General features: G+C 45.3%; 1 protein-coding gene across 1 annotated transcript in view; it reads left to right on the forward strand.

Annotated features, from left to right (window-relative positions):
• Positions 1 to 4,200: 4,200 nt before the first annotated feature.
• CYP4V2 (cytochrome P450 family 4 subfamily V member 2) overlaps positions 4,201 to 27,341 on the forward strand; it is a 33,373-nt gene continuing 10,232 nt past the window's right edge. Inside the window, exons 1-6 of the mRNA XM_058290011.1 lie at positions 4,201 to 4,896; positions 12,973 to 13,085; positions 15,179 to 15,264; positions 16,108 to 16,298; positions 16,641 to 16,710; positions 21,977 to 22,103. Of these exons, the coding sequence (XP_058145994.1) occupies positions 4,683 to 4,896; positions 12,973 to 13,085; positions 15,179 to 15,264; positions 16,108 to 16,298; positions 16,641 to 16,710; positions 21,977 to 22,103 (801 nt within the window). The 5' untranslated portion in view covers positions 4,201 to 4,682. The remainder of the gene's footprint in view (positions 4,897 to 12,972; positions 13,086 to 15,178; positions 15,265 to 16,107; positions 16,299 to 16,640; positions 16,711 to 21,976; positions 22,104 to 27,341) is intronic.

A 27,341-nucleotide genomic window follows, 5' to 3' on the forward strand; every position in this document is an offset into this window, starting at 1 on the left:
GGTGCAGATGTCTAGGAGGAGGAGCCCAGGAGGAGGTGCCCAGGTGGAGGTGCCCAGGAGGAGGTGCCCAGGAGGAGGTGCCCAAGTGCAGATGTCTAGGAGGAGGTGCCCAGGCGGAGGTGTGGAGGGCTTGGGTGGCTGGCCCGGGCATAGAAGAGAGGACGTCAGTCTGCTGCCCGTGGGCACAGGCCACGCGGGTTTGGCTTACACTGCAGGAATGTGCGGCTTTCAGCGCGGGTGACGCAAAGCCTGCTGCCCCGTCCAGCCACGGACACCTGGGCTTTCTTGCACATGGCGCTGGCCTTTCCCGTGGCCTTCTCTTCTGAGCCCTCCTAACACTGAGGCTGTCCTACACCTTCTCTTCCGAGCCCCCTGATGCCGACGCTGGCCTCCGTCTTCTCTTCCAAGCCCCCCCATACACCTAACACCTGGGCTGGCCTCCCATGGCTCTCGCTGTGTCTGACTCTCTCCTGCCGGTGCTGGACTCCTGCAGCCCACAGGGGCTGGGCCTCGTCCACTTGGGCCGCGGCTCAGCTGAGTAACGCACCCAGCAGGTGCCGTCCACAAGGGCTTCACACCAAAGCAACGCAGATTCGACCCACCGCGGTCCGGTAGAGTAAAGATAATTTGGCAATTTAAGTCCTGAGATGGGTGAGAGCACCACGAGAGTGTGCAGAAAAGGAAGGAAATAGAGCTCTGAGCCGTGGACTTTCTAGAAGGTAGAGGTCTGTGGGTGAAGGAAGCCAGCAAAGCCACCTGAGAAAGTGCGAGGAAGAATCAAGGATGTGTGCATTCTCAAGGTCAAATAAACAACAAAAAAGACGTGAACCTGCTACAACGAAAGATGTGAAAGCAGTCAGAGCGGGGAGACTCTTCAAAGGAGACTGCGAAGACTCACAACTGCGTTTCATAAAGTGTTGAATTCCAGAGGCAATAGAACCAGTGAAATAGGTGAACGAGTGAACAGGAGGAGTGAAAATGCCTGCTGCCCAGAATTTTATACACAGCAAGCATGTATTAAAAATTAAGGCCTGAGGAAGGACCAGGCAACCCCAAAGCAAGGAGTGGCTTCAACTGCAAGGAAAACAATCCCTCCTCTCCCCATAATGTCTGCACCCCTTCTCAGCCTGAAGCTGAGTGGACATCGCCCCAAATCCCTCAGACTCAGGAACGAGCAAAAATAAGGGGGCGTGTAACCTGGACGAAAGCAGATTTATTGTTACGGCAGTTGCTAGCTTGAGTTAATGGAGTAACAGTGACAGAAATAGTAAAATTTTTAAAATTAAGGCATAATAGCAATTTTTCAAACAGAAACAGAGTATTTATCACCATCCAATCTTTTCTAAAGGAAAAACTAGACAGATTTCTTCATATAAAAGGAAAATTATCCCAGAGGGAAGCAGAATGATGCAGGAAGGGATAGAAATATCAGAAAGGATAAATATATGTGAAAATATAAAGGAATATTTTCTGTATGAAATATTAAGAAAATATATTGTAAAGTTTAACATGCATTTGGGATTAAAATATGTGATAATAGCATAAAGCTAGAAGGGGTTCAACTGTTACTAAAATGTTATAAATTAATTGTTTTGCCCAGGAGGTTGTAAAAGTACTGTAAGGTAGATTTTTTATAAAGAAGGGTATATGTTGCATATTCTAGTTTAACCATTAGGACAGTAATAAAAATAGGTAACTACAAACTAAGAGGACCAAATGGAATTGTACAGAAAATATTTGTTCCAAAATAAAGCAAGAATTGGGAAAAGAACAAAAATAAGACAAAAACAAATGGTAAAATTTATCAGTAAAAGATGAAATAAAAATTGACTGATAGTCCAATTAAAGGACTGGAATTGTCAGGCCAAATTTTTAAAAAAGCTAAATAAAACTATGTGCTGATTATAAGAGACTTTGAAGATAAGTACAGAGAAAGGTTGAATGGTGTCTGCATTGGTACAAACTCTGGAATGCTGGCAGTAGTCATGAAAACTGAACATATGCACATCATATGACCAGGTAGTTACACTCCTGGCCGGTATTCAATATGTATACATATATGTGAATCAAAAGACACGTACAAGAATGGTGTATAGTGGGATTATTCATAACTTAACAAAAATTGGAACAACCGGAGCTTCCATCACCAGTAAAATGGATAGTAAGTTTTATTTCTTCCCACAACTTGTGGGAAAGTGGGAAAGTGGGAAGGGAAAGTGCCACATGGATGCATTTCACAGGTATCCTGCATGGTTTAAAAAGCAGAAACAAAGCACGTGCCTGCTGTGTGATACCACACTCTGCTGTGATGCAGTGGTGGTTACCTCGACGTGTGATGTTTGTTCATAAAACCATATATTTAAGTATTGCACGCCTTGCTGTGTGCATGTGACCCTTGAAAGGTTAAAAGTGGATTTGATCTTGGATCTTGGTGCCTGTGGTTCAAAATTTGGAGATGAATTTCCTCTTTACCCTTATGAATGTGAAAGTAGGTAGACAATATAGTTCTATACTGGGCCGGGGATCTCTTTTTATAACTTAAATTAAATGTTTTATATCGGGAATAATTCTAAATGACTGAAGATTTAAGAAAAAAGTGTTAACATCTGCAAAACCTTTCTGTAGCTTAGAACATATCCTAGCCGTGACCGTGAGTTTCAAAAGCACCGATTTCAAGCAGGCGAGAGCAGCAAAGACCTTGACCAAAAAGAGGTCTTCCAGGAGGGAAGGCCAGCAGAGGCAGGAAGGGACAGCCTTGGGCAGCAGGCGGCTCCGTCCATGACAACCCGCAGGGGCGGCCAGGGTCTCCCGCCTGCCTTCGCTGCGCCGCGCAGTCGTCCACTGCTAAGCACAGAGCCATCGTCCCTCTGAGGGTGGCACTGCGCGCTCCTTGTCTCCTGCCAGGCGGTGCCTGCTGCTTTCTGGCAGTGCTGGCCGTCTTACCATCTGGTTTAGCCTGAAACGGCCGCGTGGGCAGGGCGCTGTCTGGTAACAAGGAAAGCCGGAAAGATGACCGTGGACAACAAAGCCATCAGCGCCTCTCCTCCTCACTCACCGATGGCTTCGAAATAGAGAGAAAGCATCCACAGCCGCAGCCCGGGGTCCTCGAGCGGCTCGGCCTCCCGGCCATGTGACCCTGCACTTGTGACTGTTAGACACCCTGCGCTCCAAGCAGGGGCCCCCACTGCCTGAGACCCCACCTTAGTCCAGCCTGCGGGGACGGGCTGCTGGCTCGCTCACCTGCTGTGGCCGGAGCAGTCCCCTCTGATGCTTTCTGAGGGCAGTGGCTTTCTGTCTTCTCCTTTGTCCTCTTTACCAGGAGTAGCAAGAGTCAGATCCCGCCAAACCTGTGCTTTGGTAAAGCTGTGAGGGGCCTGGTAAGGGACCAGAGAGGAGAAAATGAAAGACATGCTACGAGTATTAAACACGTTTATTTTAAAAGCGTTTGTGTGAAGTGTTTAAGCAATATAGAAGTGAACAATGTAGAGAGTCCAGCAGTTTCTTTCCAGAATCAGTGCAGCTGTAAAAAAAGAAACTTTTCTCCAAAGATGGAATTACATCGTGGCCCTATTTTGCAACTTGCTTAACTTTTTCACTTAATAGCCCAGGAATTTATTTCCAGGCCAGAACCTCCAGATGAGGGAGACTCTGGGATGGAGGAGCGCCTTGGTTGTGCCCGTTTGCTCTCCGCGGCCAGGCCCTGGCGCGGCTGGAGTGAGCGATGTCCCCAAGCAGCGGTCTGCCTTCCGCAAGGTCACTCTTCTGCTGCACTGGCCACGACTTGGGGCCTGCTGAGGATGGGCCGCCGGTGCCACTTGGGGTCGAGCTCAGGGCGCCGCAGTGCAGAAAGCGGAGGAAGCGCCCGGCAACCCCGCGCGCCGCGTCCCCGCCACGCTCGGCGGGGTCTGGACCCCGTTGGGAGCCCCCTGTCCCCACTGTCCCTTACCGCGCTCCTCTCCAGCCCCGCCTGCCTGAGCGCTGGCTCTCCTCGGTCGGGAGGAGATCCTGAAGTGTCTGGACCACAGTCTACCTGAGCGCTCGGGGTCCCCGAGTTTGTGGCCCAAGCCCGCCGGACCCCACGGGCGCTGGGCCGTGGGCGCGGCTGAGAGCCCGGGGCTGCGGGATCCGGCAGAGGGTCCCCGCAGAGGGTCCCCGCAGGGCGGGCTGCGCCAGGGAGGGGCGGCAGGTGTCCTCGCAGGGGGCGGAGGCCCCGCGCAGCGCACGGTCCAGTACCCAGAGCTCCGCCTCGCGCCCCGCCCCCGGGCCCCAGGGCGGTCGGCGGGACGCTGGGGTCTCCTCCTGTCCCCTCCCAAATCTGCCCCCACACGAGCCGTCCTTTGCCTCCCGGCCCCGCCCCGGGCCTGCGCTGCGCTCCCAGCACCCCGCGGCGCCCCACGCCCTTTTCCGGTCTTTCGCTTTCAGCTCCAGCGCGCAGAGCGCGGGGCGGCCCCGCGGCAGCCTCGTCCTCTCGGGAGGTGTCCCGGGGACTGTGCCTTCCCCGCGCCGAGGGTGGGAGCTGCAGGGCGGTCCGGGAGCTCTCAGGGCCCGCGCACGGAAACCGGACCGCCCCCGGGCCCCGCGCGCGTCGCAGTCACTCCCGAGAGGCCACTGCGGGCGGCCACTGCCGAGAGGCCACTGCCGAGAGGCCACTGTCGAGAGGCCACTGCCGAGAGGCCGGCGCGATGGCCGAGGCCTGGCTGGCGCCCGTCGGGCACAAGCTGCTGCTGTGGGGCGCGGCCAGCGCCGCGTCCCTGGCCGGGGCCACGCTGCTGCTAAGCCTGCTGCAGATGCTCGTGACCTACGCGCGGAGGTGGCGGCAGATGTGGGGCATCCCGACGGTCGAGACCGCCCTCCCCCTAGTGGGACACTCGCTGCTCTTCAAGCCGGACCGGCAAGGTAGGGCCACGACGGCGCAGCCGGCCACGCACATCCCTGTGGGCCGCGCGGGGGGCCCTGCGGGCTCTGGAGCCCTGCCCGCGGGGAGCCTGCCCGCTAGAGGCTCCCGGGGCCCTGCCCGCTGGGAGCTCTGCCTGCTGGGGCCCTGCCCGCTGGGGGCCTTGGGGGCCCTGGGGGCGTGGGGGCTCGGGGGCCCTGCCCGCTGGGGGCCCTGGGGGCTCTGGGGGCGTGGGGGCTGGGGGCCCTGCCTGCTGGGGCTCTGGGGGCTCTGGGGGCTCGGGGACTCTGCCCACTGGGTGCTCTACCCTCTAGGGGCCCTGCCGGCTGGGGGTTTGGGGGGCTCTGGGGACCCTGCCTGCTGGGGACTCTGCCTGCTGGGGGCCCTGCCAGTTGGGGGCATGGGGGCTCGGGGGCCCTGCCTGCTGGGGCTCTGGGGCTCCCAGGACCCCGCCCTCTGGGGGCTCGGGGACTCTGCCCACTGGGGGCTCTACCCTCTAGGGGCCCTGCCCGCTGGGGTCTCTGGGGACCCTGTCTGCTGGGGACCCTGCCCACTGGGGTCTCTGGGGACTCTGCCCACTGGGACCCTGCCCGCTGGGGGCTCTGCCCTCTAGGGGCCCTGCCCGCTGGGGACAGGTTCCCCGGGCCACCCAGGCTCCCCCTGATGCCAGCAAAACTGCCATCAGCTCCTCTGGCCTCCCATCAAGAGCCCTGTGGTTATTCACAACGGAGTGCAGGTTCCAGCTCGTGCCCTCCTTTTCTCTCCTTTTCCCCCTTGTAGCTGCTCTGGTCTCAGAAACAGCCCTGGAACTGCAGCCTCCTCTCCCCTGGGGAAAACGAGGCCAGGGATTGCTTGGGGCTTTTGTTTTTAGCCATCCAAGTCTTGACCAAATGCCCTGGCTCTTCCCAGCCCATACACGTTAGGCCGTTTAAGGAGCCAGCGTAATAAAATGTATCCACAGGGAGTTCCAGCGAAATTACACAGCTAGTGCCCAAAGTCTTACTTATTAACGAGCAAGTTGTTTTTTATTTTGAACATTGAACAATTGTTATCGAGTGAATTGTTGTTGTTGTTTTTAACAGAAGACATTAAATGTAAAAAAAAATCACTTGAGCTTAGAAAGCTGTCAAAAGTGCCTGGCATTTGCCGTTCCGGTTAGGAAAGGGAGTCAGATTTTAACACTTCATTGTCATGGATGTCTAAGTGGAGATACTGAAGCGGAAAATATTTGCCCCAAATGACCGTATTTTAAAATAGTTTCAGGGCTAGAACCCACTTTCCCCTCACTTTAATTATTAATGGTTTTCACAGGCCTAGCATTAAGGTGAAAGTTTGGAGGATTATTTGTCACTTCTGTTGCCCCAAATAAAAATAATGTCCTATCATTTCACCTTCACAGGAATAAGATGAGGGCTTACGAGGACGTGTTTACAAGAATATTTGAGAAAGTTTTCTGGCAGAATAAATCCAAGTGAACTTTTTACTAACCAAACATTAACATAATAGGCAAAAAACATATTTGTAAAAATCATCGTGGTTAACACTAAAATCAGAGCTAATCTCCTTTCTGATCTTAAGACACTACGGTTTTTTAAAAATGGCTATGTGGAAAAAAATCTTTTTCCTCTGGGAAGCAATATGCTTGAGAAGTCTCATCTTATTCTTTGGGGGAACTTTTCCAAGAACTGAAATCCCTAGTGAATAAGACCTGTTTCAAAACAAACTGTGAGTTGGTTGGAATATCTAGAGCAAGCTCTTTGCAGTTACTTTCTGAGTGAAGAGAATGACAATATGCTGTTTTCTACTTTCATCCAACAACAAATATGGCATTTTGGCATCAGACTAACCTTTGCACAATTTCCAACTTTGCAACCAACAAATTATTTGGCTTTCAGCAAATTGCTTAAAATTCTCTAAGGCAAAGAGGTTTTTTTTTTCCCTGCATGTGTTTAAGTAACAATATTACAGAGTTTTCAGGGGTTATCAGAATACAATAAGATATATTCCCTGTCCTCAGTAAACTTGTCTCTTCCAGAAGAGGTGGTGCCTTTTAGCCTGTGGATCTGTCCACATTCTGGCATGTTATCTCCTGGGATAATGCAGTCGATTTCCACCAGGCCAGCCCGAACTCTTCCTTCCCCAGCCCGCTGTGTCGGCACCGCTTCCCAGATGCTCCCAGCTCTGGCACCCAAACCACAGATTCAGGCGATTTCCCATCTGCCCTGCTGTCGGGCCAGGCTGCGGCAGGCAGTGCGTGAGCTTGAAGCAGGTTGTCTTGGCCTGGCAGCTTGAGCTGCTAGACCTGCGGCAGTTTCGGCCAGGAGTCACAGAATGGTTCGATAATGGTTAAGGTGCAAGTTCTGGCGTCCAGCTACCCGCGACCAAGCCAGGCTCCCCATCCCCATCCCTGCGATCCCGCGCGAGGTCTGTGGGTTTAGGACGACAGCCACAGGACCTCTCGCCTGGCTAGGAAGGCAGAAGAGGCGGGTGGTCTGAGCCCTGCACGCCCGCGCCGGTCCCTGCCACAGCCCCCGCGTGGCGTCTTGACGTGTCCCGAGAGCCGCTGTCGGGCGGCGGGAGCCTCGGCTGGCGCTCTGCACCCCGAGTGTGGAACCCAGAACGGGCGGAGCGTGCTGGGCTGGGCCCCGTCCCGCTTGGACCGGCTGGCGCCCTCCTGGCCTGGGCACGGCTGGCCCCCGCGGCCACCAGCCGCCTCGCCCTCCCTCCCTGGAGTCCCAGCCTCCTCCCAGTTCCCTGATGTGTGACACCCCCCCACCCCCAGCCAGGACTCAAACCCCCTTGACCTCAGCTTCTCTGACTTGGGCTGACCTGCGGGCCAGGCTCTCTGGGCTCTGGTCTTGGCCCCTAGCATGCTGACCTCCGACTGCTGTCCTGTGCTGGCCCCGCGGTGGCATGGCCACTGCGCAGTCCTGGCTGACCCTTCTCTGCCTGGGCGCTCTGTGGCACACCACACGCCCCTCGGGGCCCGTGCGTCAGCCCAGGAAGAGCTGACCTCTGAGTTCCGAGCTCTGCGGGGATCGATGGCCACCGTGTCCCCACACCCAACACAGGGTGGCCCTCTGCCTGCCCCCAAAGCTCCCTGGAGTGGCCCCGGGTGCTCAGCTGGTGCACCGTTGCCCACGCGCCAGTGTTACCCTGCTAAACGCCTCCAGGGTGCCATCTTCACCACAAACCTACAGCTCCTCCCCAGCCTGCCTAGAAGGGAAGCTTGCACTGGCCTGTCCAGCACTGCAGCTGCACCTCCCATGGGTCACCCCACGCCTCCCCCGAGCCCTTGGGGGCTTTCCAGACTCAGCAGGCCCTCTGCTCTTCCTGCTGGACCTGCCTTCTCCCACCCACCCCCACCTCCCTCTCCCTGCCTTCCCAAATCCTGCTCTGCTCTAGTGTGCAGCCCCTCTCCCTCACCACCTTGCTCCAGGCTCTCCTCCTGCCCTGACTCCGAGGTCTCCTCCCCAGCTAGCCCCGCGTCTCCACGGCGCTGCCTGCAGTACCCTCTGACGTCACCTCTTCCACGCTCGTATCCTGTCTCCAGGGCCCAGTTTCACCTCCTGGACTCTAGAGCTAAGAGCTTTTCTCTGCACTGAAGAGGTTATAGTAACGAGCCTATTATTTATGTGTGTGTGTGTGTGTTCCTCTCCAACTCACAAAATAGTTTTTAACCTTTTCCCGGCTTTCTTTCTACACTCCAGCATTAAGAAAAGCACAACTCCCTTCTTCCTTTATAGCTTTTATTTGAAATAATTTGTGACTTACAGAAAAGTTGTAGAATTAGGACAGGGGTCACATACACCCTTTGCCCAGCTCATCTAATGATGTAGGACACCCTAGTACGATTATGAGGAGAAAAGCAGCATGTGCGAAACCCTTAACTAAACCACAGCCCTTCCTTGAATTGAACAACTTTCTAATGTTTGTGTTCTGTTCTAGGACTCCATCCATGTTGCATCTGGCTGTGCGTCCCCTCGGTCTCTCCAGTCTGTGGCCCTGTCTCAGTCTTCTGCTTTAGCTGCTCGTCACCTTGGCCTCTCCAGCCTTTGGCGCTGCGTCCGTCTTTCCTTGTCTTCCGTGGCCTTGACGCCTTTGCTGAGAGCTGGCCGGTTATTTTGCAGGACATCCCTCCATTTGAATTTGTCCGATGTTTTCTCACAATCAGGTTGAGGTCCTGCATTTCGGGCGTGAATGCTGTAGAAGCGACGGGTCCTGCTCGGCGCTGCGCAAGGGCACAGGGCGGCGCGCGGTGGTAGGACCGGGAGCTCTAAGACCCTGTGGCGGTGCTGCCGTTAGGCTCTTCACTCTGAAGTTGCTCTTGTCCATTCCTGACTCATCAGTCTCTTCAGAGCTACTTTGAGGCTGTGCAAATATTCTGTTCAAGCTTTAACATCCACTGATGGGTAGCATCCACCTGCAGATGTTGCTGGCAGCAGTTTTTGCTGAGGTGTTTGCCTGACGGTAATTTTGTATTTAAATTATTTCTTCTGCATTCATTAATAGGGGTTCTTCTGTAAGGAATGCCTTTCGTGTGTGTGTCAGCATGCTAGTGTGGGACTAGTATGTTTGTTTTCTTTGATGTGTTATCACTAGTACTCTCCTCATTTATTTTGTTTTTCGGATCGCTCCAGCTGGGCCATTGGAACCTTTTTCTTGCTAGCTTCTTGTCCTTCCAGCATGGCCCCGTCTTTCCTTGAGCACTTCCTGGGTGCTCTGCCACCATTTTTGGCACCATGAGACATTCCACTCATCTTGTATTTTTCCTGCACCACTTTTCAAGTAGATCTGGTTCCTCTTTTTGAAGAACAGGGTTTAGACGTGGATCTGGCTGCCGGGCGTGTGCGTTGCTGCTGCACGTAGCTACGCCAGGCTCTCAGTGGACGGGGCTGGGAATCATACACAGGTGTGCACAACTGTGTTTCAGTATCTATCTCCTTATAGCCACAGACAAGGTAGAATATCCCCAATTTACGGAGAACTGATAAAGACTGAGAGACAGAGGATCAAAACTTGATTTAAAAAAATGAAAAAATAGACACAAAATGGATATAAAAATGGTCCTTGAACATAGGGAAAGAATGTTCAGATTCTCTCCTACTTAGAGAAAGTAAAGTTGAAATGATGTCTCAGAAAGGCAGACATTCACACGTGCTATTGGAGGGTCTGTGGTGAAACACGTACTCTCACACTTTACAGTGGAAATGCAAACTTGATACAACCCTCTGGAGAGGAATTTGGCAATGCCTAACAAAACCATGTATGCACCTACATTTGACCCATTTATCCCACTTTTAAGGATCTGCTCTACATGTGCACAAGGTTACTCATTGCAGCATTGTTTATAATTGCAAAATACTGGAAACCACGTAATGCCCACACATATGAGAGTGGTTGAATAAATCATGGTCCATTACAATGAAGTACTATGTAGCTGTAGAAAAGCATGAGGGGAGCTCTATGAATGGATTTTCCATTCCAGGATAGGCTCAGTTTAAAAAGCAAAGTGCAGTACCGCCCCCAGGTGAGACAGAGGGGTAAGGAAGGCTGGACTCATCAGGGCCGTCCAGAGGAGCAGGACTGATGGGCTAGATACTGACAGATACAGATACAGCTATGTGTTGTAGGAATTGGTTCATGTCACCGTGGGAATCGGCAAGTCTGAATTCCACAGAGCCGGTCACAAGCTGGAAACCCTGATAAGTGTGATTCTGAAAGTCGGCCTGTCCACATTCCGTAGGGCGTCCAAGCCTGGAGACTCTGATCAGGGTGAGTCTGAAACAGGGCACATTCAAATTCCATACAGCAGGAAACTGCAGTGAAGGTAAAGTTGAATTCTCCAGGCTGAAGTACAGGCAGACATTCTTCGTTCTGATTCTGAAATCCTCTGCCCTTTAAGACCTCCAGCGGATTGGACGAGGAGACTGCCGATTGCAGGTGCAAGTCTACTTAGGAAATGCCGCCTGGTAACAGGGTTTTCCTCGACCCAAAAACCAGGTACCATAACCATGATGCTGAGACGCGGGCTTAGCCGCCAGGCTGGCGTACATGAACCGCTCGTCTGTGCGCCTCTGGACGGGTGCACAGGTAGACTGGTGTAAAGAAGGGAGAATGGGGCTTGGGGTGAGGCGGGACAGCCCTTCCCGAAGTACTCCTCTTCATACAGCTTCCACCATAATGCATTTCACACGTCATATACCCGCCAATTAAATAAACAATTAAAATCAACCAGGACCTGGGGAGATTGCAGAAAGGAATAGTAAATGGACCTAAGTCTATTACAAATGAAAAACGTTAACACTGACGGAGATGAGAAAGGAAACAAAAGTACTACTTAACCTAAGAGACTTTGCAAAAAGGTGCTTTGGCTTCTGTACGGCAAAGGCTAAAATCAAAATAATAATGTGCACAGATTCCGTGGTTAGCACATCTGTTTCTCACATGAGTGTGGATGAGCAATTCTGAAACTATTTTATGTGTGTGTTAGGACTGAACAAACAGCAAATAAGTCAAGGAAGCGTGATGATGAGGGCCAGGTAGGGCTGGAATCCGAGCACACTGCCATCTCACGTTCTCTCAACGTGCGGCCTCACCCCGCTCTGGTCCCACCGCTGGCTCCCACTGCTGCGTCATGCTCTCCCGTGTCTTGTTCAGTTTTCCCGTCCATGCTTCCCAGAGTCTCCCCTGGAGCGAGGATGTCTGCGGCCAGTGGCCCTTTGGGAGCTCTGTCCTCGCTGGCGGCGAGCTGGGATGGCTCTGCCACCAGTATCAGAAGGTGGTTTTGAGGGTGCAGCGGTGGGTGCGTGGAGAGCTCCGTGTGTGCATAGGAAGAAGCCCGTAGACGTTCGACCGTGGTGATAAATCACCTTTGTGTGCTTACGGCACTGATCAGCCGGGTCTTTGCTATTGAAAAATTATCATTCCTTTAACACTAACAACTCCTGAGGCACAGAATCGGGTTGGAAAGTTTTAAAAATGTTTTGTTGGGAAAAATTGCCACTCTCGTTCTCCGCTAGCATGCACACTGGTTACCTGCCCTTGTGTGAGGGCCCCAAAGTGTTACACGCCCAGAGGGCAAGGCAGCACCCAACAGCACCAGGCTCCCCTCCCGCCGCCGCAGGGATGCTGGGTCGGCCAGACCAGGTGGGACGAGAGGTGGCCTCTGCCCAAGCAGGCGGCCATGGCTGGGACCTGCGGGCAGCACCGGGCCTTCAGCAGGCACTCCGTGTGCAAATGGAGGTGAGCAGAGGAACACGCTCTGTTGGGAAGAAAAACAGAGGAAACGTGTGCAGATATGTTGAGTGTTACCAAGGAGAACTCCAGGAGGTTATGGGGGTTACGTTACCACGTGACCGGGAGGCTTCCCTGGAGAGAGCCCGTTGAGAAAGACCCTCGAAGAGTACGTGTGATTGGGCTAAAACCAGGAGGAATCGTTTCCCGAGAAGAGATGAGCACCTGTATTAGACGAGGTAGAAGTTTGGGGAAGTTGAGTCAGGGACAGGAAAGGTGTGAGGGAAACATGGACTCAGACTGGAAAGGAAGGCGGGGGTCATGACGCGGGGCCACAGGAGATAAGCCTGGAGAACCAGTGTCATTGCGCTTACAAGTGACGGGCTGGAAAGCTGCACGGGGCTGGTGTGGGCAGAGGGGAGGTGGTACCGGAGGACAGAGGCGCGGGCCGGAGCCAGGATTTAGAAACCGTTTGGTGCCTGTCAGGTGAGCCGTGGGGAGCAGGTACTGCTTTCCTAAAAGGGGGGCATGAGGCACAGAGGAGTCAAGCGCCTCCCGGGGTTCCTCAGAGGCTCACGACCGCTGTCCGCTCACCACGGCCTCCCTTTGGCCCTCCACGGCTCAGCAGGCCGTTTCGCGTGTGTCGTTCCCGTGGCTAAACCCCTGACCCGTGGATGGGGCGGTGCGGCTAACCTTTAGGAGAGGAGAAGCCCGGGGGAGAGTACACGACTTGCCCCAAGTAAGAGTAGTTTGTTTTTAAAAACACGTGGAAGCCGACCGTAAGGAGTGTCTTACCAAATTCCCGACTTGATTGAATTTAAAATCAGATCTTTTTCTTCCAGAATTTTTTCAGCAGATAATTCAGTACAGTGAGGAATACCGGCACAGGCCCCTGCTGAAGCTGTGGATCGGGACCCTGCCGATGGTGGCGCTTTACCACGCCGAGAACGTGGAGGTGGGTCTGCGGGCAGTAGCCTCAGCACCTCGCTGGTGTCTGATGAGGGGGACCCACCAGAAGGAAGAGAGTAACAGTGTCTTCGCTGGGCTGGATTCCGTCCACAGACCGTTCCGTCACATATCTTAGCTCTGCAGGTGCCATTTAATTCTCTCCAGGTCCTGAGGGAACTTGCTTCCTACAGGTGTCTGAGCACCTTCCTGATCAGCTGCTGATATATGGGTTTTCCTTCTCAGATAATTTGCTGAAGAATATCCTTCACAGAATCATAAATAGATTGTGCTACAAGGCGAGCACATGTTATCTTGTAGGCTCTTTGTTTTGCTTTTCCTTTTTTGTTGTTGTTGTTCATTTTTTTTCTTTTTGTTTTTAGGCTCTGTTTTAAGGTTCCAAAAACATGACACTACTATGATGTGGGTGTTTTCCTGCAAGGTTCCCAGGGCCTGACTATATCTGTCATAAATGTATTGTTTGTGAAATTAATTTTGCCTAAAAGAGAATACTAATCTGATGTTGATAGGGTAGATATATTGCTAGTCCGTGCTTTTGAAGTTACTCCTCAAAAATATTGCATATCTTACAGTATGCTCTAGAATATGATTTTAATACATAACATGCATATTTTCCCAACTTGGAGAAAACCTTATTTTCTAAGTTTACAATGACTTGAAAATATTTTTGAAATATGAATTGGAATGTTAGACAATTGAGAAAAAGAAGAAATACTTCTGTCCTCTTCATCTTCATTATAGCAGGTTTTTCCTAAGAAGAAACACTTCTAATTTGGATTATCCTGACACTAGGGAAATTATCTTGTGATATGATGAAAAAGCAACTTGACTCAGGCCATAAAAAGACCTTCTCTTCATGGAAGAAAATTAGAAACAGAGTTTCCTGGGGCGGGGTGCTGCCCATGCACGTCTTAATTATTGGATTTTCTTGCTCTTCTTAGCTATGGTGTTATTGTGAAGCATTGGGTTTCTCTTTCCTCTTGTCTCCGGAATCCTGGTTCAGAGAAGATAATGGTGGGCTGAGGTGAGAGCGGTCAGCCCTTGCCGACATGGCATAGGTAGGTTTGGTGCATGTAGGTGGAGATCTGTGCAGACCAGGGGACTGGCACAACAGGCCTGGGAGCGTTCCCTCATCAGTCCTGGCCCCTTGTCGCTTTTCCTACTTCGCTCTGACTTCGCGTGACCCCAGCCTACCTGCCGGGACTGAATCGTGACCTCAGGAGAGGTGCGCTCAGACCCAGCCCTGGCCGCGTGCTGTGACCCGCCTGTCAACAGGACCCCTGAAGATGCTGTGAGATGAGGTGCCCGCCCCGAAGGAGGGGCCGTGGCCCACCATGGTGAAGTCCTGTGGGCAAAGGGAGCTGGACATGGAGGAGAAGCCTCAGAGCAGCCAGAAGCTGGAAGCTAGTGGAACCCAGAAGAGAAAGGAGTAGAAGCTGTCACCTGCCTTGCCATGTGATTGAAACGCCAACGAGCCCAAAGATTGCTGACCAGCCAGAAGATGCTGATGCGGAGGGGAAGCAAGCCTTCTAGCCTCTGAGACCACAGGCCAGTGAATTCCTCTTGTTAAGTCAACCCATCGAGTGGTATTTGTTTTAGTAGCCAGGAAATAAAGAAAATACCCATGGCTTCCAATGTCATCCATATGTGTGTGACACTCAGATTGTCCAGCTCAGGTCTTTATTCTGAGCCTCAAACCTGCTTTCATGCCGTATCAGCGTGAATGCCTCAAAGTCAACATCTCCGATGATGAACTTGTGGTTTCTGTCGCCACAGATTCACTTCCGTCTTAGGCAATGCTGCTTCTTGGTTCCTAGTTTCTGTCTGAAACCTGGAAGTCATTTCAATATTTTTCTTTCTTTCATCTCCCTTTAGTCCCCCAAACTGAATTACAGTCATATGTTTAAAAAAACTTGAATTTCTTTTAGATGCAAAAATGAAAATGAATCACAGAGAAAATAAAGTCTTAAAGCTTAATATGATAATGTGGCCTTAAAAAATAGCTGTAATTTAGCCAGGTATTCTTATAGTTGAGGTTATTTTAATGTCTATGTATCTCTCATTTTTTTCCCTGCTTCTAAGGTAATTTTAACTAGTTCAAAGCAAATCGACAAGTCCTCCATGTACCAGTTCTTACAGCCGTGGCTTGGCTTAGGACTTCTGACAAGGTATGCCAGGGAGAATTGGGAAGGCAGTCTCTTGGAAAAGTTACTTCACAGTGTAACCTGCTCTTTCTGGAGTTGACAGGGGTAGTGTGCACGGGTTGTTTTCCTGTAGCAGGACTTTAATCAGGGAGCGGGGAGAGGTGGAAGGAGAGCGGTGGCTCACGGGGAGCTGCGACAGAATCTGGGGCAGGGGTCCTCAGCTGCTGCATTCGCACCAGGTTTCCTGGGAGAGCTGGGGAGCTCTGATGGTGAGCAGAGGGGAGCAGAAGAGGCTTTTCAGCGGGGGAGTCTTGGAAATCCAAGCAAAGGGCACCAGCAAGAGATGTTTAATAAGCAGAGTGCTCTCCAGAGACAGGGCCCTGGGCGGAGAGAGCGCCTAGCAGGTCTTTGTAGGGACTTTGAAGAGCTCACCCGGGCGGAGTAGTGGAGCGTGTGGGAAATCAGAGGCTAAGGTCTCGACAGAGGGGAGAAGACAATTCCCACTTTTGTCCATTACACGGACAAAACATACTCAATATAGAAAATATAGACAAGTAGGACAAGGAATAATAAAAACAAATAGCACATACACAAAAATGATAACTGAAGCTGACATTTTCATATAGCATCTTCAAGTCTTAAACCGTCAGCTGTTAGGAGGGCTATTTTAGATATTAGTAATATAGGACAATGTCTAAAACACCCATGTCCTGTCACTCTTTATGAATAGATATGTGCTTTGTCAAGGTACTGGAGAACCTGTAGATTAAGTTGTTTCTGAAGAATTTCGTTGACATGGCAGGGTTTATACTTTGTTAGTTTTGGATGCGGGTTCCCCTTGATTTGTACCATGTATTGTATTTCCAGCACAGGAAACAAGTGGCGTACCAGGAGAAAAATGCTAACACCTACCTTCCACTTTACAATTCTGGAAAATTTCTTAGATGTCATGAATGAACAAGCGAATGTATTGGTTAAAAAGTTTGAGAAACATGTTAACCAAGAAGCATTTGACTGCTTTTTTGATGTTACTCTTTGTACCTTGGATATAATCTGTGGTAAGTCTTATTGCTTTGTTTCTAAAGTTGTGGTGGAAAATGAAGTGGAAGAAAACATTCTGTTGGCAAGGCCAATGAGGGGACGTGGAAGAATGTGGGAACCTAGTGCTAAATTAGCTTACCATGAAGCAGCACCCACTCCTGGAGAGGTGAGCAGGGCCAAAGTGTTGAAAGTTCAGAGAGGAAAGGAGAGGAAGGGGAAGCAGAAGGTACAAGAATAGAGGAAAAAGGGGAAAGAACACTTCTAAAATACAACAAACGGAACAGTGCCTGCCCCTGGGAAATTAACACCAGGTGAAAAGTATACAAATCAAATGACTGCCTTTCATATCTATTTTATAGAAACTGCTATGGGAAAGAATATCAATGCTCAAAATAACGGTGATTCAGAGTACGTCCGTGCAGTTTATAGGTAAATGGAGTCCTTTCAATTATTTTACAAATTATTGTTCATTTGGGCTTTAAAAGGTTTTTGCTAACAATTTTTGTGTGTATTGTAACTTTATTGTTTCAAAATGAAAAACGTACTAAAATTAACCTAATCATTTAAGTATATTTTAACGATCGAGGAATAGTTGTATAAATTATGGCATATCAAGATTATGCGGTAATTTTAAAAAATTTTATAATATGCTGAGAAATTGCATTATCATGTACATTATGGTACTGAGTGATAAAAGAAGGATAAGAGCAATTTGATATAGTTGCTAATCATGATGTATGAAAAATTATTCATAAAAGGGACCTGAAGATACTATATGAAAATGTCAGCTTCAGTTATCATTTTTGTGTCTGTGCTTTTTGTTTTTATTATTCCTCGTCCTACTTGTCTATAATTTCTATATTGAGTGTGTTTTGTCTTTGTAATGGAAACAATCAAGTCTACTTGTAAATTTCCTTGCAATTACTCATTTATCAAGAATCGAGGCTAGGATTGATTCCAGGTGTCCTACCTTTAAGTTTCTTTCTCATTTCACTTCATTTTAATATTCATCAGACATCTCCAACGTGCCAATCATTGCACGAGGCACTTACTAGTTTTGTAGTGATACGAAAACCAGACAGGATAACTGGGAGACAGACATTGAAGAAATAAACATAAACTTATAAACTGTGAAAACTGCTTAGAAAGAAGAGGCCGGGTAGAGAACCGGCGTCTAGGCCGCCGGCAGGAGAGGTAGTCTTTCTGCCCATGTGGAGAATGATTCGGTGGCACAGTGGACACCCCCGGGACAGTTGTTTTCTCTGTCCACGAGAGTGACCGAAACAAGTGAGTGGACTTTCAAAGAGGCCAATACCCCGTCAGCCTGCACAGGAACCCCAGGCAGCCTGGGGAGCTGCCGGCACTCACTGGAGGAGGGAGCAGAGGCCAGACGGCTAATTCATAGGGGCATTCCAGAATTCCTCATTTCTAGAGCGTTTTCAGCCTTTGTTGGAGAAGGAGCAGCACGTGCCCTCCTTGTGGACGTGGAGCATGGAGCTCTTAGCCACCTCTGAGACTGCTGGCCTTATTCCCTTTCATTACCGTCATCGAGGCCAGGCACAAACAGGGGATTAAGAAATACACTCTTCACACATCTGTGGCCACTTGATTTTTTCCCTTTTTTACCCTAAGATATGCATCCCTTTATTAAAACCTACCACATTAACCAATTTAAAAAGTATAACCATAACCACTATTTTCAGAAATTCTTTTTTATCATCCCAAGCTGATGCTCCATACCCATTAAGCAATAACTCTTCATTCCCCCCCTACCCCCAACCTGTGGTAATCAAGTCTTTGATGTTTTAAATATTTTTATAACAGAAGTGGTAAATTTACAGAAAAGTCATGAAGAAAAGATAGCCTTCCTGTATACCCCCTGTATTAGTCAGTCAAAGGGGTGCTGATGCAAAATACCAGAAATTGGTTGGTTTTCATAAAGGGTATTTATTTGGGGTAGGAGCTTACAGATACGAGGCCATAAGCATAAGTTCCTTCCCTCACCAAGGTCTATTTGGAGCAAGATGGCTGCCGACGTCTGCGAGGGTTCAGGCTTCCTGGGTTCCTCTCTTCCCAGGTCCTGCTTCTTTCTTGGCTCAGCTCCTCTATTTTCCCCATGAAGTCAGCTGTAGACTATGAGGCTCTCTAGGCTTTGCCTCTCTCCACAAGGTCAGCTGTAGACTATCAGACGAACGGCTCTGTCTCTCTCCTCAGGGTTTCTGCCGTGTCTAAGGAGCTGTCTCCATTCCTCTGTGTTCTTCTCAAGGCTCAGGTCCTCTCTTGCCGGGGCTTCCGTCTCTTTCCTCTGCCTGCTGACTTCCTGGGGCTCCAGCCTAAGACTTCAGCATCAAACCCCAACATCAAAAACCCTCAACTCTGTCCTCTGCCATGCCTTTTATCTGTGAGTCCCTACCAACCAAGGGGTGGGGACTCAGCACCCTAATGATGTGGCCCAATCAAAGCCCTAATCATAACCCAATCATGCCCAGGTTCAGACCAGTTTACAAACATAATCCAATATTTATTTTTGGAATTCATAACTATGTCAAACTGCTACACCCCCTCCCCATTATTACAATTCATTACCTGGGTACATTGGTTGCCATTAATGAAAGCACATTTTTATAAATGTACCATTAACTAACTATACTAAAAGTTTTAATTTAGTGTTCATTATTTGTGATGTGCAATTCCATAGATTTTTTAAAAAATTATATTAGTAACATATATACAACCTAAATTTTCCCCTTTTAGACACATTCAAATATATAATTTATGTACCCAATGTTGAGTGACCATCCCTGCCATCTATTACCAAATTTTCCCAAAGTCCCAAATAGAAACTCTGAAAAATTTAAGCCTTACTTCCCTATTCCCTATCTCCAACCCTTCCCCTGGTAACTTATATTCTAGATTCTGACACTATGAGTTTGCATATTCTCATTATTTAATGTCAATAAGATGATACAATACTTGTCTTTTTGTGTCTGGCTTATTTCACTCAGCATGATGTCTTCAAGGTTCATCCGTGTTGTTGCATGTACCAGAACTTCATTCTTTTTACAGCTGAATAATATTCCATTGTGCGTATATACCACGTTTTGTTAATCTCTTTATTGGTTGATGGACACTTGGGTTGCTTCTACCTTTTGGCAATTGTGAATAATGCTGTTATGAACATTAATGTGGAAATACCTGTTTGAGTCCCTGCTTTCCATTGTTTTGGGTGATTTCCACTTACCTAATGGTTAATGATTTTGAGAATCTTTTTAAAACTAATTTAAAAGTTTTATCCTTCTAAGGACATTATCAAGAAAGTGAAAGACAACCAAGAGAATGGGAGAAAATATTTGGAAACCATATATCTGAAAAGGTTTTAACACCCAGAATTATGAAGAACTCCTACAATTCAACAATAAAAAAGAAGCAACTAAAGTAATGGGCAAATGACTTGAATAGAAGATATACCAATGGGCATAAGCACATGAAAATGTGCTTAACATCAGTAGCCATTAGGGAAATGCAAAGCAAAACCACAGTAAGCTACCACATCACACCCACTAGAATGGCTATTATTATAAAAGGTAATGGAAATTTCCTTTTACAACAAGTGCTGATGAAGATGCGTAGAAATAGGAAACTTTGTACCTTTGTGGTAGGGGTAGAAAATGGTGCAGCCACTGTGGAAAATAGTTCCTCAGAAAGTTAAATATAGAATTGCCATGTGATCCTGGATTCCCTCTTTTGGGTTTATATCACAAAGAATTAAAAGCAGGAGTTTTGAACAAATATTTGTACACTTATGTTCTTAGTAGCATTATTCATAATATCTCAAAGATGGAAGCAATGTAAATGTCCATCAGCAGATGAATGGATAAACAAAATATGGTATATACATACAATCAAATATTGCTTAGTCTTAAAAAAGATTGAAGCTCTGATACATACCACTACATGGGTGAACCTTGAAGGCATCATGTTAAATGGAATAAGACACATGAGGACAAACATATGATTCTTCTCGTGGGAAATCACTAGTATATGCAAATCATGGAGGTTAAAAGTAGAGTACAAGGCGACAGGGACATGGAAGGAGAGAGAATAGGACATAATGAATATACTGTCAGCCAAGGGCTGATGATGCAAAATACCAGAAATCATTTATTTTTTTATAAAGTGTATTTATTTGGGGTAGAAGCTTACAGTCACGGTCCTAAAGAGTCCAACTCACAGCACCCTAAGAGGTACTTTCTCACCCAGAGTCTGTTGCTACGTGTTTATGCAAGATGGCGGGTGACATCTGTGAGGGTTCAGCCTTCCTCTTCCTCTTGAGGCTCTGTGGCCCCAGCTTCTTACAATCTCAGCTGGAGGCTGGGACAAGGCTTGTCTCTCTCCTGGGGCTCATTTCTTCCAGAGTTCAGCTGCTGTGCTCTCTCCACAAGGCCAGTTGTGAACTGTCAGGTGAACAGCTCGTCTCTCTTCCCAGGGCCTGTTCTGTATCTAAAGGAGCCTTCTCTCCTCACACATCTGCTTCTCTGTGTATGTCCTGAAACCACAACCTCCCTCCTCTGCTGTGCAGTTTCTCTGTGTGGGGACTCAACGTCCTACTGACGTGGCCCAATCAAAGCCTTTACCATAATTTAATGAAGCAAAAGTGAAATCTCTGAAGTTAATACAATCTAATATGCCCAGAGAACAGGCCAGTTTACAAACATAATCCAATATCTACTTTTGGAATTCATCAGCAATACCAAACTGCTACATTGGGTGTAGGTTCCTGCTGGGGTGGTGAGAATGTTTTGGTGATGAAAGATGGTGATGAAATGAAATGTAGTAATGAAAGCATAGTATTAGGAATGTGATTAATCCTATTGAGTGGAGTGCTTGGGAGTGGTTGAGATGGGAAAGGTTATGCCGCATATGTGTTTCCACAATTTAAAAAAGAGCAACTAAAGAGACAATGACAATCACATATACGTGACCCAGGACTAGATCTAATAATGGAGGAGACAAGACTCAAAAGGACATTATGGGGATGATGTCCACTCTTACATCACCCCAAATGCCGCAAGATTGAAGAATGAACACAACTAAGGTGGGAGAGTAACTGCTGAGTAAAGTAGATTTGTTGATATTGTAGTTATTATTTGTGTTAACTGAGTAACTTGTAACATTGATAAAATTAAAAAACATAAATTATTAATTATAAAAACATTAAAAAGGATGTTATTGTACCATATGAAAAAATTGGGATATAGACCATAAGCTTTATATCAATGTCAAAGTTTTTGAACATTATAATTTACTTAAAGGAGGTTATATCAGTGATTATCCTTTTTCTTAGGAAATATATATGGCTGTATTATGTGTTCACAGAGCATGATGTATACAACCTACTTTCAAATGTTTAGAAAATAGAGAGGAGAAGGGGGAAGGGAAGGGGGGAGAGAGAGAGATATGGATAGACAGATGGCTGGAAGGATGGCTAGTCCAATACGGCAAAAATAGCAAAATGTAAAATTGGTGGATCTGGGTATCTTCTTTTGTGTTGGGGGTTGTGTTGGCATTCCCGATATAAGTTTTGGATTGTTTCTACAATTGTAATATAAGTGAAATTATTCAAAATTAGAAGTTTAAGAAAAAAGGAGTAGACACCTTTCTTGGAACAGCTGATACATTTCTACCTTCCTTATAGGATGAGCGAAGTAATAATGCAAAGGATAAAGATGCCCTGGCTGTGGCCCGACCTTTTGTACCTCATGTTTAAAGAAGGAAGGGAGCACAAAAGGAGCCTGAAGATCCTACATACTTTCACCAACAACGTAAGTCCTTGGTTTTCACGTTTTGCCAGCACACCAAACGTACCCATTGTAGGACTGTGAACCTATGTCTCATAAAGTAAAAGTTGAATTGAACTGGAGATAATGGAGAAAAGTGACCAAATTTTTAAAATTTAATGTATTTCCTCAACAAATATTAAGAACTTACTAAGTGCAAAACACTGCCCAAATAGGTGGGGAAAAGTTGGAAAACAATAATGACTAACATAGGTATTTTTCTGACCATAAAGGAGGTTCATCTCTTCGAAGAGATTGTCTGTAAATAACTGCAAAATGTGGTATAAGCTATAAACACATTAACAAACAGGGTTTTGTGCTAAAGAATAAAGAGACAGGGACATGGGCTACAAGAATGTTCTGCAAGTGTTCTAATTAGGTAGTAGTTCTCAAAGGCAAAAGGACTTTGCCTTTTTTCTTTATTATAGAAGCTGTGGGTTTATAGAAAAATCATGTGTAAAATGCAGGGTTCCCATATACCTCCTATTATTAACACCTTATCATTGATGTGGTACATTTGTTACTATTGAGAAAAGCACATTTTTATAATTTTACTATTTCCTACACTCATGTTTTAACTTAGGGTTTACCATTTGTGCTGTGCGGTTCCATAGATTTGTAAAAATATTTTATGCTAAGTACATATATATAACCTAAAATTTCCCCTTTTAACAACATTCAAATATGTAATCCATGCTGGTTAATTACATTCACAACATTGTGCTACCATTACCACCATCCCCTGGTAACTTATATATTCTGGATTCCAACTCTTTGAGTTTGCTTATGCAATTATTTCATATCATTGAGATGATACAATATTTGTCCTTCTTTCAAGATCAATTTTATTGAAACATAGTCATGAAACAAAAAATATCCGAAGTGTGCAATCAGTGGCATTTGGTATAATCATAGCATTGTGAATTCATCACTTCAATAAATATTAGAGCATTTTTTAACTTCAAAAATAATAAAACAAAAATACTAAAAAATAACAAAGCTCAACGCTTTAGTAGTCAACTCTCAATCCCTCTATCATTCTCCTTCTCTACATAACTACTAATCTATTTCTATCTCTCTAATTTATTGGTATTTATATTGTAGAGATGGAGTTAATCAATATATAGTAGCTTTTGTCAAGTTTCTTTCACTTAGCATTTTTCCTTTTTAACCATTGATGAAATATTAATATATTACTATGCACTACTGTCCATAATTTGCTTCCATTGTATTTTTGTCCACATATCACCCTGATATTAACATCTTGTAACATTAATGTACATTTTTCTGTTTCAGAAAAAATCATTCTTATAAATGCACTAGTAACCGTACTCATTTCTCACAAGGGCTTGCTATGCTATACAGTCCCATGTTGCATTTTTTAGCTTTCTGTCTAGTGAGACACATAACCTTAGACTTACCCTTTCAATCACTATCATAAGCATATATTAACACTGCTAATTACATCAAAAACCCTCAACTCTGTCCTTTTCCATGCCTTTTATCTGTGAGTTCCCACCCACAAAGGTGTCATTAAAGCCCTAATGACGTGGCTCAATCAAAGCCCTATCATAACTTAATCATGCCCAGGTACAGACCAGATTACGAACATAATCCAATATCTATTTTTGGAATGCATAACCATATCAAACTGCTACATATCAAACATATCAAACTGCTACAATGTATGAGGTAAGGGTCTGCCTTCCATCTTCAGCAAATGAAGATCCAGTTTTCCCAGCACCATGTGTTGATGAAGACTATTCTTTCCCAATTGAGTGGTCTTTGCCTCCTTGTCAAAAACCAGTTGATCATAAATATGAGGGTTGATTTCTGAACTCTCAGTTTGATTCCATTGGTCTATATGTCTGTCCTTGTACAGTACAACACTGTTTTGATTATTGTGCATTTTTAACAAGTTTTAAGATCAGTATGTGTAAGTCCTCCAACTTCATTCTTCTTTTTCAAGATGGGTTTGGCTATTTGGGGTCCTTTACCTTCCATATAAATTTGATGATTGGTTTTTTTCTTTCCTGCAAAGAAAGCTATTGGAGTTTTGATTGGGACTGCATTTAATCTGTAAATTGTTTTGGGTAGAATTGACATCTTAACAATGTTTAGTCTTCCAATCTATGAATGCAGAAAGCTTTGCATTTATTTAAGTCTTCTTTGGTTACTTTTAACAATGTTTTGTAGTTTTCTGTAACAAGTCCTTCACATCCTTGGTTAGATTTATTCCTAGATATTTGGTTCTTTTAGTTGCTATTTTTAAATGATTTGTATCTTGATGTCTTCTTCCAATTTTTTCTGACTAGTATTTAGAACAACTGCTGATTTTTTGGGTGTTGATCTTGTATACCACCTTTTGCTCAATTCATTTATTAGCTCTAGGAGCTTTGTTGTGGATTTTTCAGGCTTTTTATATATAGGATCATGGCATTTGCAAATAGGGAAAGCTTTACTTCTTCCTTTCCAATTTGGGCGCCTTTTTATTTTTCTTGCCTAATTGCCCTGGCAAGAACCTCCAGCATAATGTTGAATAACAGTGGTCACCGTGAGCATCCTATCTTCCTCCTGAGCTTAAAGGGGAAACTTTCAGTAATTCACCACTAGGTATGATGGTAGCTGAGAAATTTCCATATATATTCTTTATTCTGTTGAGGAAGTTTCCTTCTGTTTCAAGTTTTCTAAGTATTTTTTTCAAGAAGGGGTGCTGTGTTTTGTCAAATGCCTTTTCTGTGTCAATTGAGATGATCATGTGTTTTTTTTTCCTTCATTCTGTTAATGTATTGTATTACATTACTTGGTTTCCTTATGTTGAACAATGATTACATACCTGGGATAAATCCCACTTGATTATAGTGTATAATTTTTTTTAATGTGCCATTACATTCTGTTTGCTAATATTTTGTTGAGTATTTTTTCTCACATCTATATTCATAAGAGAAATTAGTCTGTAATTTTATTTTATTGTGGTATCTTTATCTGGCTTTGGTGTGAGGGTAATGTTGGCTTCATAGAATGAATTAGGGAATGTTCCTTTTCAATGTTTTGGAAGAGTTTGAGCAGGATTGGTCTTAATTCTTTTTGCAATATTTGGTAAAATTCTCCTATGTAGCCATTTGCTCTTAGGCTTTTTTGTTTTTCTTAGAGGTTTTTGATTACTGATTCAGTCTCTTACTAATTATTGAGATCTTCTATTTTTTTCTTGGGTCAGTATAGGTGTTTTATGTGTTTCTAGGAATTTTCCCATTTCATCTAGGTTATCTAATTTCTTGGCATACAGATATTAATAGTATCCTCTTCTAGTCCTTTTGATTTCAATGTGGTCAGTAGTAATATGCACCTTTTCATTTCTGATTTTAGCTAATCATGTCCTCCCTTTTTTATTTGTCAGTCTAGAAAAATTTTGTCAATTTGTTCATCTTTTCAAATAACTAATTTTTGGTTTTGCTGATGCTTTTGAATCTCTTTTTCATTTATGCTTGTTCTAATCTTTGTTATTTCCTTTCTTCTGCTTATTTTTTATTTAGTTTTTACTACTTTTTCTCATTTTTTCAGTTTTGAGATTAGAGCTCTGATTTGAAATCTTTTTTTTTTTTTAAGTGTAAGCATTTAGAGCTATAAATTTCCCTCCTACACTGACTTTCCTGCATCCCTAAGTTTTTGTATATTGTATTTTCATTTGCATTTGCATAAAAATGTTTCCTAATTTCCCTCGTGATTTCCTCTTTAACCCATTGGTTGTTTAAGGGTAAGTTGTTTCATTTATATGTTTACATCTTTCCCATTTCTCCCTCTGTTATTGATGTCCAGCTTCATTCCACTGTGGTCAGATAAGAAACATTGTATAATTCAGTATTTTTTAATTTCGGGCCTTATTTCGTGACCTAAGGTATAGTCTATCCTGGAGAATGATTGATGTGCACTCAAAAAGAATGTTGCTGATGATATGTTCTATGTATATGTCTGTTAAGTCTAGTTGGTTTAGAGTATTGTTCAAGTCTTGTATTGCTTTACTGATCTTCGGTCTAGATGTTCTATTCATTAAAGTGGTGTATTAAAAGTCTCCTCCTATTAATGTAGAACTATTTCTCCCTTGTAATATGCTAGAATTTGCTTCATAAAATTTGGGGCTCTGTTGTTAGGTACATATATATTAATAATTGTGTTGCCTTTGTGTTGAATTCGCCCCTTTATCAATATATAATGGCCAATATTGTAATAATTCTTTACTTAAAGTCTGTTTTATCTGGTATTAGTGTAACTACCCCAGCTCTCTTTTAGTTACTACATGCATGCTCTACGTTTTTTTCATCCCTTCATTTTCAAACTACTTATGTCTTTAAATTTAAGGTGAATGTTTTGCAGACAGCATTAGTTGGTTCTTGCTTTCTTATCCATTCTTCTGCTTTCTGCATTTTGACTGAAGAGTTTAATCTGTTTACATTTAAAGTCGTTATTGATAATACCAGACTTCCTTCTGCCATTTTGCTATTTAGTCTTTGTATGTGTTTTATATTTTTGTCCTTCAATTCTTCCATTAATGCCTAATTTTGTATTTATTTTTTGTATTATATAATACTGAGTATGTATCTTTCCATTTCTATCTGGATATATTTTTCATATATTTTACTTATGATTACCATGACAGTAACCACTGCATGGAGAAAGTAATTTACTATTATTTACCATAATTTACCAGCCTCTTCCTTCTGCTTTTCCCTGGATGCTCTTCTACTGGACTCTGAAATTTCAAGATAGTTCATTCAGACAAGTCCTGCCTACTGAATGGTTGTTCTGGTGGAAGGAATGTTTTCCTGGATCCTCCTACTCCGCCATCGTCCCATAGTTTCCCTTACACAACACTTTCTTGTGGCAAGATCTTAACTTGGAAAATATTAAAATTTTAACTAGAAATTACTATTTTATTTCTAATTCAAAATATCAAGAAAATAGTGACATTGGTTTGGACAGATAGTGTCAATCTTTGCATTAAAGGTATGTTTATAAAAAAGCAAGATTTAGTTGGAAATATATTCCAAATGATAACTTAATTTTACTGATATAAGTGCCTATTGAAATGCATTCTATCTTTGTTATAAATTTTGGTTTACAATATATTGTCATTACTTCCATACAGTCAGGTACATTGAAGTGCTGACAGATCAAGTTGTTAGCCAGTCACCAGATGATAGATGAATGAGTTCTTGACTTGACTTT

This window comes from Dasypus novemcinctus, chromosome 29 (assembly GCF_030445035.2).
Source record: "Dasypus novemcinctus isolate mDasNov1 chromosome 29, mDasNov1.1.hap2, whole genome shotgun sequence".
NCBI lineage: Eukaryota > Metazoa > Chordata > Mammalia > Cingulata > Dasypodidae > Dasypus > Dasypus novemcinctus.